Genomic DNA, 21,027 nt, shown 5'->3' on the forward strand with positions numbered 1-21,027 from the left:
CACCACCACCAAAAAAAAAGTAATATTTCACACTTCTTATTTCCTCAAAATCAAAACCCAGGATCTTGATCTTAAATTACCCTCATTCACTAGTTCTGTAGAGATAGATCAATTTCACTAACTGCTCAAGCACTCATCACGCCGTAACTTACTTCTAAAGGTTATTTATAAATTAAAAAAAAAATCAGTGAAAAGCTGAGGAGAATATACAAAAGATCTCTACATGGCGGATCTAGAAAAATAATTTACCGGGGGCTAAATTAGATAATAGTAAAATATAAAAAACTAAAATTTTGAATATGTCAAATATTTGCTAATACATTTATAATTAGTCTCTACACATTTTTATATTTTAAAAATGTTATGCAATACACTCATTATCAATATTAGTAAATTTATTGTTTCCTATATAAACAACCAAACTATCACTTATCCCATCCGATTTCAAAGATGATTCTTCATGAGTTTTATTACTGAAAACGTTCGTTTTACTATTATTATATAAACGGGAAGAATATAGGTTTTTATATTTCTTAAAAGTAAAAGTTTAAATTTTATGGGAGTTCATATTTTATAGTGACTATTTTTATAACTTTAATGGGGATTAACTAGAAAATTAAAATATTTTTCTCTTTTATTTTTAAAATTTATTTTTGGCCAGTGGGGGCCCCCACTGATCATGTGCTGCATCCGTCCCTGATGAACTTGTTTACAGGCTTGCTTGAAGACAGTTTTACCGAATAATCAATCAAGGTGACAAACCAACCATCTCCCGCCTGCTTGGGCATGCTTGGTTTGTCTCCATTCAACTCAAAGTGTTGCTGCTTTCAGCCAAAAGTTTGGCTTGGAAAGCCATTTCTAGACCAGTTCACATTTTTCATTCAGAAGGGAAGATTCCTGATCGTTCGCATCATAAGTGTTCTGCAGCTGGAGTATTAAGGTTAACAGTTTCTTCGCTATTTGAAATTATTTCAGTTTGTCGAGATGTATATTCATGAAGCTAGAAGACAATGTTTGCATGGGTAACATGTCCTCTTTGGGTTTTTTTCAACAGTTACGCTGATCATAGTTCTCCAATAAACCTTACCCAAAGAAGTAACTGAAGATGAAAGCATGCTAAGAGTTTAATTAGAAGCATTTTCTCTTTGATTTGATCCTCACCATTCTACATATATCAATATAAACCACATGAGGAAGTTAATTGAAATGCACTTACCGTATGACCACAACCAAAAGCCATGTCCTTCGGATTTGTCAAGCAAATGGGGCAAACCTTGAATAACACAACATGTCTATAAAATCTGTATGCTCATTTAAACAAAGAACTAATAAAAAGGGTTTGGATAAAAAAAAATACCGGTTCCACAGGAGCTGTTGCCTCTACTGTTTCAAAGTTTGTCATGTGTGGAATTGATTTTACTACATTATCATGATCAATCACTTCACGTGGAGGTGGAAGTAGTCTTGTGCGTGGTCCAGCAACTAATTCCCCACTGCATAAATTAAGAAGCTTACTGTTTATAATATTCCTGAGATGGAATTGGACACCAAGGAAATAAAACTACAGCTTTTGGCCTTACTTGAAAGAATGAAGGCTAAGGGTAGCTTTGTACTGTAATGGTATTTCCATGAGGGCAGCAAGAGCAAATGCTGCTTCCTTCTTTGATGTTTCCTTGTTCTCAGACATTATTTTTGTGAAGTTGACAAACTACAGAAGGAAAAGTTAAGTGAGCAGAAAATGTTCTGAAACATTCTAATTAACTGGAAAAAGAAAAATGTGGATGAATTGATAAACATTTTGACATTACACTGCAAAGTGTTTTAGAAAGACAGCATTCTGCATTAGCAAAATTATCAAGTGGTAGTTCCTAACTAGAAAGAATGATCATGCATGCCCATAAACTAATTTATCTACATAAAAGACTGTAGCTCATTTCCTCAATTTCATAAGAGGCCATCACAACCCAATTTTTTTAGCCAGGAGCCTCTTTTACTTTCTGTCCAGCTCCCTGAATTACACCGTATCACCTATAGGCACTGCAAAACATCACAACTGAATTACGGCTTAATAATTCAATAGTCTTGCCCAGGAATTCAGCATTCAGTACACTACGGCAAATTAGTGGCTTCCTAAATCTGAAATGGAATACAAAGTTTCCATTCTGAGAAGAATCAATCCCACTTATAACAAACATAATGCACACAGGTAAAATGTTAAAATATAAACCTCATCAAGGTATTAAGTATCACAAACAGATCATTCACTGCCCAGGTATTATCATATACCTGGAAGTTATCAAACGCACGCTGGGGAATGTTATCATCAAATTGTTGCACTGAGTCCCATGGTCCATCACCCACCCCAACCAAAATAATTGAGAGAGGATAGTGGCTGTGTCCAAAAAGACACCGATCAGTACAGCAACAATATCACAATTTTACATCAAGATTACAAATGGAATTGCTTTACCTAGCAGCAACTATGGAGTTAACAGTTGCTTGTTCTTGTGGACTTAACCTTCCAGCAGGTGTGTCAGGATTCCTAGTTACCTATTTAGAGTTGTAAACATGCAATCATAAGAAGAAGATAACAAACAGGAAAATTAAAGACAAAACCATCAGAAGAAGAACGGCAGAAAACAATGTTTTATAAACCTGTCCATCAGCAATAATGACGAGTACATGATACTGTCTGTTGCTTGCCTCCACAATGTCAATTGCAGCGTCAATAATTGGGGCAAATGAAGTTGGACCTATGCAGGAGAAATAATTCATCATAATCCTAAAATCATTTTAATGTGCACCTATGTGGATTCATTAATGTCCCAAATTCAACTAACTAGAATGCATGGGCAAAAGGCAGAAATTACTCCCAGAATGAGAACAAAGATTATCTGGAAAGTAAATCATTTCTAAGAATTTAAGATTACTACTCATTTGAGGTAGATTGTTATCTTAGTAGAAGTTGTTTCTGCTTTTCCTACTTTATTTAGGTTTTGACCACTGTGGCATTTTACCGGATTTTGAGACACGATTACTATTGGTATGATGATTTTTAAATGTTTCCCCCAGTTCTCTAATTGCTTGTCCTCAGTCTCCTGAATTACCTCCCCTTATTCTTTTCTACCATTCTAGATTTCTTCTATTTTCTATCCACCAACTTTTCCAGATAAACTGGAAGTCTGCAAAATAAAAGTTTAGAATTACAGTCTCGTACTACATGAATTATTCCTTGACTAAAGAATGATTTATCTCACATTTATTCATTAACATGATTGCATATAACAAAGATCAAAAAGTTAGATAATAACTTGAAAAGTGAAGCCAAAAAAAGAAAAAACAAAAAGAGAGTCATTGGCGGAGGAAGTTAAAAAGGAACATATATACATGTGAAAACAATTTGGATAGCTAGAAGGCGCTGATAGCAATTACTATAAACAAGAAAGAGGAAGACGTAAAGAACCTGACAACTTTAAGTGTGGTAGAATCTCTCTATAACGTGCAAGAACTTCCTCAAAACCATGACAATAATGGTTATCAGGATAAAAGCTGAACACATATTGATCATGCGTTGATGCTACAAAGAAAAAAGTGAAAATAATCATCTAGTCCGTTCAAGAAAACATCATCATATTTTCTAACAAAAATGTTAAAAAAGACACTAACCATCACCAAATCCAAAACAAGGTATCAAATTATCTTCATCAAAAGGAGACAAAGTACGACCAATTATAGAGATTGCTTGCTCATACGGATTACGGATGTTACTAATGGCATGAAGGCTCTTCCGGTTGAATGAATACTTGCCTACAATTGATAAATTGTATTACTTTCCTCCCATTTATTAAAAAAATATATATAATTTACTGAATGACAATAAGAATCACCTGTCCACTCATTGCTCTTTGTAAAGTCAATGCCAAGTATTAAATTTGATGATTCAAGGCCAGCTTCTCGTAGAGCAGAAATTACCTAGAAATAGAAGTACCAATTCCTCATCATTGACATATTTCGGTAAGTACACATTGTAGATAAGCTAAATGCAAAATAATTAATTTTTGCCCTCTTTTTTTCATTTTTTTTTTCTGAGGGATTGGCCAGGCCATGGTTCCCAGGCCTCAATTTGGCTCTGCTAAGCCTTTCTCTTCTGCTGCTAAATCTAGAATATGTAGCTTGGCGAGATCTCAGCTCTTCAGAAGTGACATCTCAAGCTACCGCAAATAATTAAGAGCCAAATGGAAATTAAATATCTATTGTGCCTTCAAAAAGGAGTAAAAGTTGTAATGAGAAAAACCTCATCCAAGGTGTTGTAATTGTCAGCAAATCTTGTAGCTTGCTGCGGACGTTGATAGTTATGATGCGCTGAACTTCCTGCATAGGACATAGGTTGATGACTATGATGCGCCGAACTTCCTGCATAGGATGTAGGCTGATGACTATGATCCATCGAACTTTCTGTGTAAGACCACGGTTGATAATTATGATCCATCGAACTTCCACCATAAGATGGCCTTTGATGCCGAAAATATTCATGAGAATCATCATCATAACCGGATTCTGTATTTCCCATGGCTAAAGAATTATATACCTGTATCAAGAATCACCAATCAGTCACAGTAGCTATTTCTTGACATACAAATTCGAAATTGATCTAATCTTGGTAAATGACTCTTGAATCCAAAAATCCAAAATAATACACATATTTAGCCCAAACACCATTGCCCACCAGAAAATTGAATCGCTAAGGTTTGACAACACACACACACAGACAGAGACTATATACTTAGAAAAATTGTTAAAGCAGAATTGGGCACAGTTAAAAGTCATAATTTCATTGAATCAAAACTCGTAAAAGCCAGAGCTATTGAGCTCAATTACTCAAATATATTCTTTTTCACTATAATCCAGCAAACCCATCAACAAATTCTCAATATAAATTATTATAAAAATAAATAAATGAACCCATTAGCAACTTACCGAACAATTGAAGGAATACACAGCTATCAAATGAATAATACCCACAACACAAATAAACAAATGATGAATGAAGAAGAGGGTCTCTTAGCAGTAACAGAACAGAGAGATAGAGAGAAAGAAGAAAGAAGCAGCTGCTGAAAGATTCAAAGTGATTCTACAGTTTCTAACTTTTGACTTCCGTCTAAAGGAAAAAGACACTTTTGTTGACGTTTATGTTTTGTTACAAAAGATAATGGATTTCTTATGCGTACACACGTTGGAAACTTCAAAACCATCTTTCTTTTGTTCACCACTTAACTCAACGTGATTTAAAAGCATTAACCAATATGTATATAATTTTTTTATTTTGCATGGCAAGCTTTCCACTAAAATAGAGGGTCTTGTGCGAGGGAAAATTTATGTGAAAATTAATTGAGGGAGTAGAGTTTTTCTTTTTTTTTCTGTTTTTTTATGAGAAAATTAATTTTGAAATAATATTAATTAGGAAATTTAAGAATTTCATTTTGGGGTGAACTATCTAATTTTTTTTTTAAAATGAAAACTAGAATAATTATATCATCAAAAACCTCAAAAGATTGACAAGTGGGATAAAAAAATTTATTATCAATACAAAAAAAGTAGATTTGATTATGAACCCTTCATACATGATGAAAAATCTGTAAAGTATGATGCATAAACAAGAAGATAATCTAATATCATGAGTGGATTTTTTAATTTAAGTAAGAACTGAGATTTAAGACTTTTCAAAAGAGAATGAGACTGATCATTAATCAAATGTTTTCTATTATTCTTTTACAGATAATTCGTGCGATACTGCAGATTTACCCAAATACTTGTTAATTATGTGAGAATTAAAGAAGATAACTCATCACCTGAGTTTTATTAAAGTCTAAAATAATATACCGTCACCTTCTATTAATATATTATTAAGAAAGTTTATTGAATTAACTTGATTCAAGTTGATATGCTATCTAAAGGCATATGACTGGGCCATGGATACAATCATACAAATATATAAACAACTATATAAGGTTGCTTCCAGAATATAATGCGCCAACTCTGCCTAAAATTTGGCTACCTCCACGTGGTTTGTTTAATTTCATTGTTTAAAGTCTTAAGCCAATCCATGAGGACAGAGGCAGACCTAAGACATTTTATCACTCGAACTTATTTATAATTTATGATAAATATTTGTGTAAATAATTCATAGATTAAAAAGAACATATGAAGGTGCCTAAGACCCTATATTTTTTGAAGGCCTCATTTTTTTAGTATTTTTTAATAGTTTTTTAATTAATAAATATATTTTTAAAAAAAATTATGTATTGTAGAAAAGTCTATTAGACATCTTTATAATTAGCAATTATACCACAACTAAGAATTTTTTTTATACAGAAAATCAATATTTGGTAAATGGTAACCTTAATGTTCAAAAGATAAAATTAATAAAATTGTTTAGTCATTAATTCATTCATTATTAGTTTTCTAATAAAAAATTTACATTTTTTACCTTTTAAGTTTTCTAAAAAAAATTAAATTTTTTGACTTTTAATATTCCTTTTAATTGCCATTAAAACCTTGTAGTATAAAAAATCAATAGATAAATAGATTTCTTTCTCTCTTTTTTTTACAAAAAGAATTATTACATTCATTGATTCATTTAAAAAAGAAAAAAATTAGTTTCTTAAAATACAAAGTGCATATTTATTATTTGATAATCAATTTATCATCTCAACTTTCTGCTATTCTAAATAGAAAAATATTCTATTTGAAATAAAGTGTTTTTATTTTTTTGTTTATTTTTGTAATAATTTTAATGGAAGTAAAAAAGAGATCTTCTTGGTTTTTTTTTTTAAGTTTGGCTTTTGAAAATTTTTAAGATCTTATTTATTACTATTAAAATTCAAGAGTTAAAAGTCGAATGAATTTTTTAGTCTTTTATATTTCTTTGAGTATTAAAATTACAAAATAAAAAGGCCCCACAAAACAATTTTGCCTAAAGCCCCATATACTCTAAAGCCGGGCCTAAACATATGTCAAATAATTCCACATCAAATGTTTTTGTAAAATATTTATATTTAATAAAAGAATGATACTAATGCAACAAACAAACTTATAATATAAATTGTTAAAATTGTATGTTGAAAAAATGATTTATAAAATTATTTTTTCATTTTAGTGATAAAAAATGTGATACATTTGAATAATTTGATTTAATGAAAAGAAAAAGAATAAGTATGACTATGAAGGAAAAAACTATGAAATTATGGAAATATTGTTAATTGTTACTAAATCACTTTGTAAATTTCTAATACTAGTAACAATGTTATAATATATTGACATACTTTGTTTTTCAATTAGACCAAACTATAAGAAACTTTTTTTGCCAATAAGTTAAAACAATATTAACATTTCAACCTCCTAATAATTTCAATTTATTTAATAAACATACAATTTAATCATTTTATAAAATAAGTATTTAATTCTTTTTTTTAAAAAGAAAGAAATTAAAACATACTTGAAAATAAAATAAAAATTTTGTTATTAAATAAAAATTATAAAAAAATTAAGAATATAAGCCAAAATTTCCTAGATCACACCGGCTTATACCTTGCTATGTAGGATAAGCAAAAGAGCCTAAGTATGTCTAGCCTAGGCCCACGGGCTTTAGGCCTAGCCCACATCATGAAATTATGGGTATGGGTAAAAAATTTTAAAGCTCACTGTGAATGGGTCTAATTAAGGGGTTATAGAAAAAATACGAAGTACTTTATCAATTAAAAAATTAATTTATAATTTATAAATATTATTTGTTGTTTATTGTGTTGCATTGCTAGTATTTTGTGTATTGGACCACTAATTTATTGTGTATTAAATAATTATTTTTAATTTAAGTATTTTTTGTACTTTTATTTTTATTAAAAATTTATTTAAAAAATTAATAGAAACCTAAGTCCAGCTTAAGGTTGCCAAGGCTCGCCCGTCTAAATTTTGATAGACTTTTAAAAGGTCCGACTTGTTACCAATAACGAGAGCATGGACCTGATTTAAAACAGCCCGACCCAAGCCCACAAGCTACCATCCCTACTGCCATGGCGTAGGTCCGCGTCTGCACGACCACTTGAGGAGTCGGAGCCATAAATTTTGGGTTTCGAGTTTTTGTGGGTATTTATGATCAGATATTTGGATGTTTGCCGGCTTTGTGAAATTTAGGATCATAAGTCCATATTCGGCATTTGTGCTTCTTTTGTCTAGGAGGTTATGTTCCTCTTGATTTTGACAATTTATGCGTAGCTTCAGCATATCATTTTTCTTTCAATTGTTGGCTATGCAGAGCTCCAATAATTACAACTTCTTTTAGCATGCATCATTTGGATTAAGCTAAGCAATAATGGTAGAGAGAGAAAGCTAAGTAAAGAGAAAACTGAGAGAAGGGTGAGAGAAATTATGAAAAAAAGGATAAAGAGAGAGAGATCGGTAGAGAGAGAGAGAGAGAGCTAATTTCTCACGACTTTCTCTCTATTTAGCACCACTCTTTATCAAAAGGAAATCATGGCCTTACACCTTGTGGCATTCTGCAAGTGCTAGATTTCATGGAGCTTTTGGTAGTTGTTTGGACTTGTTTTGGGCCTATGTTTCAAGCAATACTTGTGTTAAACAGAACAGGCCCGGGCATTTTTTCACAAAGAGCAATGCTTTTCATACCTCATTTTTGTAACATAGTTGTATAGCTGGAGAAAATTACATTAAAGGATTATTATTAGTGAAATTAAACTCTCTTATAATGAAATCCAATAATGATTCATCAGTTGGCTCTTCCCAGACACATTTAAATGGAAGAATAGTTTTTGACTTTACCAAATTGCAAAAACAAGCCACTTGCCAACTGAATTCATTTGGCTAAACTTGGAGTTATCTCAAGAAGAGCTCAATGAGCCATTGATAGACTTACAAGGATTCATTAGTGGTGATGAAAGAGCAATGTTGAAGCCATCAAGCTCATTCGAGGAGCTTGTTTGAACCATGGATCCTTCCAAGTAATCAACCATGGTATTGATGCAAGTATTAGTTTATGAAGAAATTGACTCCATTTTCAATATTCCTCTTAGAACAAAAGCTCATCATTACAGGCAATGACAGACCCAAGCAGTGACTACAAGGGGCTAGAGTCCTTCGAATTAAAAGTTTTTCTTAAATTCAATTACTCATTCAATCCATGTAATTAATCTTAATATTAATTATATCATTTAAGCCCCTAGTAATTTCTTTAAAGAAGTCCCAAGTTAAACTCTGTCCTATTATGAAAGTAAAAAATATCTACTTTCTTTAAATCATTACAAGAGGTGGCGACTTTGCATTTAACTAAATTAAATATTTTCTCTTTAGAATCCCAATTTTCTTGTATAAAACAATTTAACTGGTTAACTTGTTTTCCAATTCCTAAAGCCTACAAGAATCCAATGTTTGCAAATCTGCAAGACTAAAGAATCAATATAAGAAAACTGGTAATAGATGACAGCCACTTTATAACAAAAATTATTTTATCATGTAAATAAGATCGAGTCATGAAATAATTTTGGTCTATCAAATGATTAATGATATACTTATAATAGATATTTGTCTATCAAGAGTTTATGATATCCATATGATAAAATTTAATTTAGCCACAAATGTTGTGGTATAAATTTGATGTTGACCTTGGTAGACCAAAATTAACGGTAATATTTTATTTTTTTAAATCCAAAACACTGTGTTTGGATTGTGAAATGATTTTTGAAATTAAAAAATATATAAAACAAAAAGGTTGATTGACTCTAAAAAGTGTACATTTAATAAGGTTAAAATGATTAGTTTTTCACTTACAGTGACCTATAAATTATCATAATGTCCCCCTAATAAATTTTTATATTAAACTAATTTGCAGTGAGTTAATTTTTATATTGTAAATATTACAGGAATAAGGAGGGAATTGGAGCCTAAAACAGGAAACAAAGAAGATAAATTGTTGGAGCCATTTGGAATGCATTATTGATGAGATGTAATTAATAACAAAGGAAAAAATAAAAAAGGAAAGTGAGCCATGTATTATCATGATAGTCAAGTGCCCACTTTGCCCCAGTGACTATCACTCATTTTTATGTAAATAGATAAGTAACAAAAAATTAAATAATAATAAAATAAAAAAAAAATGGAGAAGATGTTGCCTATAAAAAGATGAGAGGAAGAATGAGGGGGGAGAAGAGGAAAAAGGAGCTAAAGATTGAGGCTTAAAAAGATTTCTTCTTTTGTGCAGTTAATTTTCTTATAATATATTTCAGAAGTTTAAAATGAGTGTTTTGTTTTTTAATATGAGCGGCTAAGGGCCCATTTAGTATTGTTTTTGAAATTGTATTTTCCAAAAATAAAAATGAAAATGATGCCTTACAGTTGCTGTATTTCGAATTTAAGTATGCGTATGGTATCATTTTCTGTATCCTGTATTTTGAAACTGAAAACAGTAATATGCGTCCAGTAGATGCAATAAAAATGATAAAAACAAAAAATATGTGTTCGGTAGTACCATTTTAAAAAATAACTTTTACTAAACATTTAAGTCATATTTATTGTTAGAAAATAATTGTTTAACTAATACATATACAAACATACCATAAATAATTTAAACAAAATAATATAAAAAATTACATGAGGATAAAGCTTTAGTATTAGCATTAATAAAAAAAAAGTCTTACATTAATTGTCATTGTTTTTACACTATAATTAAGATATATATTACAACACATATAATTTAAACAAATTAATTATAAAAAAATATATGGTAGACATCATCCATTGCGTCTGTAATCATGCCACATAGAAGTTACAATTCTATCTCTTAGTAGCATTCATCTCTGCGACACTTGTTGGAGATAAATCAACACTAATAAGTGATCTACTAGTATCTCCTTTTTCACTAGTAATCATATCTTACACATCAAAGTCCTCAAACAACCTATCACTTGCATTTTCTCGTCGAATAAAATTACGTAAAAAGCAACATACAGTTGGAATTAAACGTTGCTTATGTAAAATATAGTTATGCGTATCCCTTAAAATTAAAAATTGCGCTTTTAAGACACCAAAGCATCGCTTAATTTCACAATTTTGGCATGAACTAAGTGAATCCACAATCTAACATGCTTTAAAAAACAATTACTCAAAATTTTGGCATGAAGTTGGCATTTGGCAATGGCATGAAGAGGGTAGTAGCAGCTGCAAAACTCAGTTCGTGAGAAAGGAATCCCCACCCCCATAATTACATCTCAAATCTCTTTCTCTCTCAAATGAAACTTTTAAGCTCAAGTACACAACATGTCTCTATTTTTCAGGGGATAACATGGGTTCCCAATTCACACAGTTTTGCTTTCAAATCAACCCAAAACAATATCTCATTTATGTTTTCAAAATGGTCATAAACACATAGGCCAATAATCGAGAGAATCCACAATCTAAAATAAACAATTACCCAAAAGTTTGGCACGAATAGAGGAAATCCACAATCTAACATGCTTTAAAAAAAATTACTCAAAATTATTCAAATAATTACTGAAATAATTACTCAAAATTTTCTGAAATAAAAAAAAAATCAGCAAAAGTCAAAGTTGAGAGAGATGCAGCAGTCCAGCCGATCAAGACGGAGCAGCGGTGGCTACACAGAGATGGACAGCAGTGGCTACGCGCAGACGGAGCAACAACGGCCACGGCGGAAAGAGAATGGCACACCGAAGGACAGCAACTGAGAGGAAGTTGCAGCGGCGGCAAAGATGAAGAACAGCGGCTGGCATACTAAGAGAGAGTAGATCGAGAGAGATAAGAGAGAGAAAGTGTTGTTGGAGGAAGAAAATGAGAGAGAGCGTCGTTGCCGTGACTAGATTGAGAAAGATGAAGGGAGAGAGAGGGCTGTTGCCGAAGAGAAAAGGATAAGGAGATAACGAGGGGTTTGGTTTTTTAATCTATTTTGTAGTTCAGTTTGTAATATCTAGAAAACATGTTAAACATGTTTTAATATTCGTAGTTATAATACTGAATCTGGATTTCTTATTTTCTAATTATTTTTTTTGAGTTTATCTTACCGAACATATGTTATATTTGTATTATGAAAATAAAAATGAATACAATGGTTGAAAAAGGGTACCGAACGGGTCCTAATTTTCCAAGGTACGATGAAAGATGAAATTCAACGATTCAAATTATTGAATTTATTATTCTCTTAAGTGAGTTTTAAAATTTATTTTATTTGTTTGTATTTTTCTTCTTTACCAGTTTCTTTTATATCATGTTAATTTAGATTTATATAGTATTTTGACATAATGTCAATACTCCAATGTAGTTGTGGCACATTAGGTACTTAATTTCATATCTATTCACACTAATGGTTAGTTAAGGATTTAATGTCATAATAATTAACTGATAAAAGAAAATGCAAAATACAAATATGAGAGAGTGTTATGACCATAATTTTAAAATCTGAGAGCAGATCATATAACCTTAGCCTTTTTTTAGATTGGTTTCTATTAATTTTTTTTCTGCACCTAATTTCTTTGTTTAATAATTAACTACTAGATTTTAAATTCCATGTAGTTTGACCCTCCACCCATTGGCTTATATTATAACTAAACACTTTTATACTTAAAGTTTAAAAATGCACCGTTCACATTGCTTAAAATTTTTACTTCCACTTTCACAAAAAATTTTCAAGTCCTAAAACTAAAACATTACACTCACGACACTCATTGTCACTTACTCTCATAAACAACACTCAAAACTTAGCCACACTCATCATCACACTATCAATCAATCAGCCATTGATCAAATTCAAGCAGACTACCGTGACCATAAATGGTGAGACGCAAGCAACACAAACTGTTCATCTCCCTGATGTTGTCATGCGACCTCCAATTTCAAGTTTGTTCTCCTTCTTCATGTAAATTTGTTTAGAGCCCCAAGTGATTAAGTGCAAGTTTGTATTTTGGAGAGTCTGTAATCGAGTGACTAACTGATTGAGATGACAGGTTAGTTAAGAAGTTGGATTATGAGATAGAGATAGATAGAGTAAAGGTTTTTTATTTATCATTTGTAAAGGTTAAAGTTGATGTAGTTGGAGATGGACAAAGAATTTGAGACTACGTAAAGCTGTTGATAAGGTTGCTCTATGTTTTTGTGTGATTTTCTTAGCGAGGAGGCAGGGGGTAAGGTATTTGCCTCTCATACTTCCTCATTGTTGCATCGATATGGAAACTTACAAACCCAAAAAAGGAAAATGCAAAACAAAAGCAATAAAAATCAAAATTGGGCCATGTTAGAAGCTTGATTTACATGTTTTAATCACTTTCTTTTATTTTCATGCAAAAGAATAATGATCACTCATTGGTCACTCACTACCATCCAAATAAAATATTCTAAAGACCATTTGTTTTCCCAGCGAGGAAGATAAGAGAAGTTTTGTCTTCATTCAGTCAAAACAATCGAAGCCCCCCAAGTAGTAATTAGGATTTGCTTTTTTTTTTTCCTTAAAAAAAGGAGTTGTGAGGCAACCATATTTTTTATTATGTAATAATAAAATAATAGTAGCATGGGAAGTGGCCATATTTGTCACACATGGTCCCAAATACGTTTATATAAATTATTTAAGTGAAAGAGATTTGTTGGTTATCATTTGTTAATATGCTTTTTGGAATTTTTGTTTCAATCCTAGATTATTTGCATTTACAAGCAATAAATTGAGTAAATTAAATACATTTTGATATGTTTAAACTATATAGAGGGCCTATTGATTAGCCCTAAATCAAGAAACTTGTTTGGATAAAGTTTGTCGATTAATTTTTATTTGATGCCTTTCAAATGAGTAACTTCAACCTAGGTTTTATCACTTTTAATATTTGTTGTAAATATAACAATAAACACCTAATATTTATAAATTATTTAGAAAGTCAGCTATGCTACTAAGGAGAAAAGAGCCACTAACAAGTTGAATCGTTAACTTAATCGAAGAGGATACATTGGATTGATGCAAGATATGGTAAGTATGTAGCTATCAGTTTATACTAAATTAATTTGTTTAAGGTAATAATTATTGAGTGTACTAAAATAATCTCTTGTTTATCCACCAAAGATAAGAAAACAGGTCTCTCAAAAGACTTAATAGACAAGAGTGAAATTTTGAACAAAGCTCGGAGAATGAAAAATAAGGGTTAGACCTTGAAACTAAGAAAATTTTTATCAAAATGATGAAGAACTTCAATAAACATAAATATATTTAGCCTAAGCAGATTATATTCATTATGTTATTATTTATTTATTTTTTATGATGATAAAAAAAGGCTAAAAAAGGAGACTAAGAAAGGCTCACTGAAGTCAGATCGAAGAAATGACATACTTGCACAATCATCGAGAAGGCTTCCTCAAATTGGCCATATGCAAGAGCTTGATAAATTTATAACCCCATGTACTTTCATACAATTCATGCATATAGTAGCCATGCTAAAGAGAGTGAATTGTATGCTTGAAAGAAATCAATTGAAAGTCAACTGGAGGAAATCACCAAACAAAAAAAAGAAAACACCTCGCCACTCAAATGTGGGAAGTTGCACCTTCCCAGCAGTTCCTAGTCTTAGAATTGATTATTGCATGAAAGATAAGGATAATGACAAAATGGATGCAATTGAACTGAAGGTTAGTTTATTTTTCTTTTTTTTTCCCCAGCTTCAGTGCATAAACTATGTTAAGACAGTGATTGAGTTGCTATTTGAAATTTTAATTTTACAAGAGCCTGATAATTTGGAGAATTCAGTTGACCAGAGGAAATCTTCGCTTAAAAAAAATAGAAAAGAAGGAAAGAACTGATGAAAAGGATGAGAGTACACCTAAGAAGAAAAAAAGGGCAACAAGAAACACTATTATCATGCCAAGAAAAAATCCAAGACTCAACGTTGACTTGCCAATGGATAATGCAAATGACAGTGGAAAACCTAAGCCTAGTAATTCTAGAAAACAATTATTTTAGGAGAAGGTAGAAATAGCTAATGGTATATAGAAACTTTCAATTCCTAGCCTAAGAACAAGGGCTACAAATCATAAAGAAACAATAGGAAAAAGGGTGTATTGCAACATGTGCTAAGAAACACTATGTATGTGGCAGCGGTGCACAAAAACAACCATCCAATCTGCAACTCTTTGGCAAATTGTGTGACACATACTTTGGCTCCATCCGGTTGGATTTTATGTTAGATTGATGATGATGTATTTTAGCTAGAAGGTACTCTAGCCCATGTTGGGAAGATGGAGTGCAATGGTGATGCTAGAGATGCAAGTGACAAGAGTTAATGCTATTGAATTATATATATTACATAAGAGATTTTGGTTTTTCTTTGCAATAGTTTTCTAATGATAAGTTTTGGTATTATGCCTTAATTGTTTCAGGATGTTGTATGAGTCAGTTATCCCAAATAAAAAAGGAACAAGACCATTTGGATTCATATGTCCAGGTTTTGTGTCATCCCATCTTTGACAGGTACCAGATATTTCCCATCCCAACATAGCAGAAGGTGTGTGCAAACACTTGAAAAAAGCCCATAAAGGACAATTCTTTATTTATGCCATATAATCCCAAGTCTGGATATTTCAAACTGTAATTAAGTGTTCTTATCATTATTTATTCATTTTAGCTTGTCTTTCATAACTGTTACTTTTTTTTCTTTGCCTTTTTCCTATTTTAGCTTCCATTAAATTTTAGTTGTGTTTGATGTGATGAAAAAATAAGAGTTTTATTTAGATCCTAAGGAGTACAATTCTCCTAATCTTGATTTAAAACAGCTAATTAAATCGTGTGTATTTCCTTTTATTTCATAATCCTCACATGCTCACTTTCTTTAATAGATTTAGATAAATAACTATTGTAATTTATCATTTAGCGTCATGACACTGTTTTCAGCTGAGGATTTTAAGAAAAAAATAGAATTATGGTTCTAAGATGATATTTGTGCAAGTAAAACAGATTACCTTAACTAAATGCCGTCTATCTATTACTTTAAGCCTAAAATAGAATATATTTATAATTATCTTTTTAGTTTATAACTGTGAATAAGCCCCTCAACAATCGAAAAGCTTTGGAATATGGCTATTATGTATTGAGGTACATAAATGACATTATAACAAGCCTTAGTTTACCAATGAATGATGTGAGTCAATGATGAATAGTATCATACAATTAGTTTATGCCATATATATTGCATTATTTTAGAAGTTTGGCAATTTTGACTTTATGGTTATCATTTCCATTGAAAGACCGTATACACTTAGGCTGAGATAGATGAATTCAAAATTTATTTTGAGTGGGCTAACCATTGTTCTGAAATCATTAACGCGTCAAAAAATGGTTAGTATAAGTTTGAAACTACACACAAACCTGCCAATTTTCCTTTTATAGATTCTAATTAGTGAAATTCAAGTTGCATTTGAAACTTGGAGTTTTGCTTTAATAGATAACTCTTTATAATGATAGTGTTGGATATATTCATTAATGTCGCACATGTGGATTGAGTTTGAATTTGTAATGATTCTGTTGTATATAAAACTTAAAAGAGTTTTACTTTATAATGATAATGTCAGTATATTCCATTGGCGTTGCACATACAGGTTGAAAAAGCCTGTTGGACTTGAAGTTTTACTGGGGTACTTGCTAAGAAGGGGATGAGTTCTGCCGCTACAAGATTTGATGGCTTCTTATCTTTTAAAATTTGAAACATTTGCTCTTTGTTGCTAGAATTTGTCATGTGAATTACTTTGGTTGGATTTAACTGTTGGATACGAGTTAGATTTAGATTTTGTTAGAAGTTTACTGCTGACATGCTCATTAACTCATTCTATACATTATTATGAGGATGTTATTAATATAAAGTGTTTTGGACTTAATAGAATGTATAATTTAATTTTTGGTTCATATAGAATTTGTAATTTAATTTCAAATACAGGAATGTTTAGTTTTAAATAAAATTAATCACAATTTCTATTAATGTAAATTTAGATCTTGTGACAGAAAATATCAATCATAAATTATGTCACAACAAAATAAATTATAACAGAAAATGTCAATCATAAATTTCATCACAATCAAAATAATTTACTTTCTAAAATTAACCGGATAATAATTTACGAATGAAAATCAATTTCCCGCCAAATTTTCAAATTAAAAAAAAATCAATTTTCCAACCAAAAAATTAATTAAAATATTCATTCTCCATAGAATTTTAGTATGATAGATATATGACTTGTAAACACTATCATAAGCTAATAATAAACTTTTTTTTTTGTGATAAAAGAGTGACATGTACATAAATGATGGATATATTCTCTATCATCCACCCCTTATTATGATAGTTTTTTCCTGTCATCACTTTTTTCTTGTAGTGAATACAAAATACAAATCCTCTTCCAAAATACAAATACACTTCCAATTAAGTTCCAACATGCATTCTTAGTTCTTAATCTTATTTCTATTTTATATTGCAATAATTTAATTAATAATTTTTTTGTTTGTTGTACATTATCAATTTGTTTTCTCTGATTTGTGTACATTATATAGTGTTGTTTTATATTGTATAATAATAGAAAAAAATTTAGTGAATCGGTGAATGAGAATTCGAAGAGTCCTTGTTAAACCTTAGATTCATGTCTAATTTTTTTTTTTCTTTTAAAGTTGTTGAAATTGAGGCTATTATTATAAATATTGTCATTATTTTTATTAAATTCGTTTTATTATCTTATTGTTGGATATTGATACTGTTATTAAGAATACCCCTTCTAGATAAATTGTCTGGTTCCGTCACTTAATTTACAAGAAAGCTCGGTTTGCCGCAGGTGTAATCTTCACTAATGCTGAGCGTTTTACTAAAAAAATTGTTATGGAATGAAGCATTTTTTTTTTTTGGTTACCATGAAAATGATGCTGAGACCCTCGTTTGTTGACAACTTTAAATCTGTTTTAGATGAAAAGTTTTGTCTATTTATTCATTTTTTTTAACGTGTGGATGAGAGAACATGAGAAATTTCATTAACTAAACATTAATCTTTATTTTTTATTATTACTCGAACTACTATGGGTGTAAAGCATTCATGGCTAACCGCACTAGGTAAGCTAACTAAATAGCTAATGATAATCAAGTAGTGGCTTAGTACTGATATTTAACAAGTTTTAATTGGTAATTTTTTGAATAATAACATATATTTACATAACTACATTTTAACAGTAGAGTACTACTATAAATATACACATGACATAATATTTCTTAAAGATTACCAAAACTGAGATCAACACAAGATTTAAATTTATTATTTTCATCAAAATAAAAATTAACAAATAGTATTAAATGTCTCATTAATATGAAGGAGATTCAAATATAAGAATGAAGAATTCATGAATCATGATGTGTTCATAATTTATCTATTATTTTAATACTTTCATAACTTAATTTTATGTTAAATTATATTTTATTATATTAATTTTATCTTTTTTTTATATTTTGTCATTGTAGGAATATTGGAAATATTTAAGTGAAAGAAAGTAAAAAGAGAAAATAAATTGGAGTATAATGAAAATAATGTGAAATTAAAAAAAAAATAAATAAAAAACTAAATCAAGGAAGATTGAATTTAATCATCATGCATGCAATCACGTGGGGGAAGCTTTGAATATTTGGTTTACAAATATGGCAAGCAAGTGGGGAGCATTAAAGAATTAATTGGCAATTTGAATGATTCACGTGCATGGGCTTAATGAGTGGGCTGGATTTGTTTTATTTTAAAATCCTTTTGACTTGAGGATTCGGGGTCGCAACAATATAAAGAGAAGAAAGAGCAAAAAAAGACAAGCTGAGGACCGAATTAAAGAAGGCAGCCGCACAAATTGTAGAAATTGGAGAGAAAACCGAGAGCAAGAAAAAAAAAAGAAGAGAAGCCACCGCTGCAAATCCGGAAGCAACAATTTGGAGAAGTCAATTGCAGAGATTGGAGAGAGACAGATTTTTGAGTTTTTCTTTCCCTCTTTTTGATTATCTTGCTTGAATGTTTCTAATTAAATTAATGGATTCTCTTTATATTTTCATGAACTAATTTATTTTACTAGGGCTACGATGTAGCCTAACTATGAAGATTTAATTCCATAAATTTTAATAGCATAGATAGATGATTAAATTGGATTGGTTATGGTGAAATCAGATGTCCTAGTGTTTTAATCTCTTGGTATTTTTTATTACTGCCTGCGTCTTTATTTAATTTTTAGTTATTTTATTTTATTTAATTTTAATCTAAATTCGCCTATTCGATTGTTCAAATAAATTAGGGTTAGAATAATTTCAGTAACTAATAGATATACAATCTCTGTAGGATGATACTCTACTCTTTATTATATTACTTGTGCCGATTAATACATTTGCTAATTTACGCATCAAGTTTTTGGCGCCGTTGCCGGAAATTGTTTGGATTAGTATCGATACCAACTAACCTTAGTTTAATTTGAATTTATTTTTATTGTTTTTATTTTTATTTTTATTTTCTTGTTCAATTTTATGAGACGGTCAAGAAATTTTGATTTATTGTCTTTTAATCCAGAGATTGAAAGTACTTGTAGAAGGCTTTATAGAGAAAAGAGAGAAGCTTTACAGGAGCAACAACTAATCATGGCTGACGAAGCATTACACGGAAATGAGGATGCGAGACCTTTAAAAGACCATGTTGCTCCTACAATTAATGGTGCTCGTTGAAGCATTGCACGCCCTACCATTCAAGCCAATAATTTTGAAATTAAGCCAGCCATAATCCAGATGATTCAAACGTCAGTACCGTTTGTTAGGATGCCAAATGATGATCCAAATGCTCATATTGCAAATTTCTTGGAAATTTGTGACACATTTAAGCAAAATGGTGTTTCAGACAATGCTATCAGGCTAAGACTTTTCCCGTTCTCACTAAAGGATAAAGCACAAGAGTGGTTGAACTCACTCCTTGCTGGAACAATCACTACATGGGATGGTTTAGCGCAGAAAATTTTAGCAAAGTACTTTCCTCCAGCAAAAACAGCCAAGTTGAGGAATGACATCACAACCTTTGCTCAGCTCGACATGGAATCATTATATGAAGCGTGGGAGAGATACAAAGACCTATAAAGAAAATGTCCACATCATGATCTACCAGTTTGGCTTCAGGTATAGACATTTTACAATGGTTTAGGATCCAATACCAGAACAATGATTGATGCTGCAGCAGGAGGAATGTTAATGGGAAAAACACCAAAAGCAACTTATGAATTATTGGAGGAGATGACCTCTAATAATTACCAATGGTCTTCAGAGCGACCAATGTCAAAGAGAGCTACAAGAGTCCATAACGTTGATGTGGTCACTGCTTTATATGCACATATAACTGCCATTCGTAACAAGTTGGACAATCTGAATATTCAAACTCAACCGCAAGTGTGTAAATTAAGTAGAGGGAATCATACTAGCGTCAATTGCTAAGTTGGAAGTCCTTTTGCATCATCATCTACTGAACAAGCTCATTATGTGTCGAACTTCCAGAGGCAACAAAATAATCCATATTCTAATACCTACAATCCAAGCTGGAGAAACCATCCAAATATATCATGGAACAACACTCAGAATGCATTGGCACCACCTCCAGGATTCCAACCACAAGAAAAGAAGTCAAACTTAAAAGATGTTCTTACCGAGCTTACAACAAATATGTCTCAATTCATGACCAAAACAGAGACAACTTTTCAGAATCAATCTGCATCAATTCGGAACCTCGAGGTACAAGTGGGTCAGATTGCAAACTTGCTATCCAGTAGACAACAGGGCTCTCTGCCTAGTAACACTGAGATGAATCCTAGGGAGCAAGTTAATGCAACTGTACTTTGGAGTGGTAAACAACTTGATGAGCCACGGAAAAAAGCAAAGAAAGTTGATGAAGAACAAACTGAAGACACTACCAAGGTTTCAAAGGCAACAAGTTCAGTAATAC

At 31.1% G+C, this 21,027-nt stretch overlaps 1 protein-coding gene and 1 non-coding gene across 3 annotated transcripts in view; both read right to left on the reverse strand.

Moving 5' to 3' along the window:
- The window catches only part of LOC18042210 (E3 ubiquitin-protein ligase RGLG3), a 5,796-nt gene extending 541 nt beyond the window's left edge, over positions 1-5,255 (reverse strand). The window contains exons 1-11 of one of the 2 annotated variants that reach the window (XM_006432085.2): positions 4,978-5,251; positions 4,295-4,588; positions 3,888-3,972; positions 3,667-3,807; positions 3,464-3,577; positions 2,656-2,753; positions 2,471-2,550; positions 2,287-2,392; positions 1,581-1,708; positions 1,358-1,493; positions 1,217-1,273 (exon numbers count right to left, since the gene is read on the reverse strand). In XM_006432085.2, coding sequence (XP_006432148.2) covers positions 1,217-1,273; positions 1,358-1,493; positions 1,581-1,708; positions 2,287-2,392; positions 2,471-2,550; positions 2,656-2,753; positions 3,464-3,577; positions 3,667-3,807; positions 3,888-3,972; positions 4,295-4,570 — 1,221 coding nt within the window. In that variant the 5' untranslated portion in view covers positions 4,571-4,588; positions 4,978-5,251. Of the gene's footprint in view, positions 1-1,216; positions 1,274-1,357; positions 1,494-1,580; positions 1,709-2,286; positions 2,393-2,470; positions 2,551-2,655; positions 2,754-3,463; positions 3,578-3,666; positions 3,808-3,887; positions 3,973-4,294; positions 4,589-4,977 lie in introns of both variants that reach the window. The other variant, XM_024182904.1, reaches the window with a different exon arrangement.
- A 14,832-nt stretch (positions 5,256-20,087) lies between these two features.
- Positions 20,088-20,194, reverse strand: LOC112098584. The gene has a single exon (XR_002905695.1). It is a non-coding gene; the product is annotated as a small nucleolar RNA R71 (small nucleolar RNA).
- Positions 20,195-21,027: the final 833 nt, after the last annotated feature.

Source organism: Citrus clementina, unplaced genomic scaffold (assembly GCF_000493195.1).
Source record: "Citrus clementina cultivar Clemenules unplaced genomic scaffold, Citrus_clementina_v1.0 scaffold_5, whole genome shotgun sequence".
In the NCBI taxonomy this organism is placed as follows: Eukaryota; Viridiplantae; Streptophyta; class Magnoliopsida; order Sapindales; family Rutaceae; genus Citrus; species Citrus x clementina.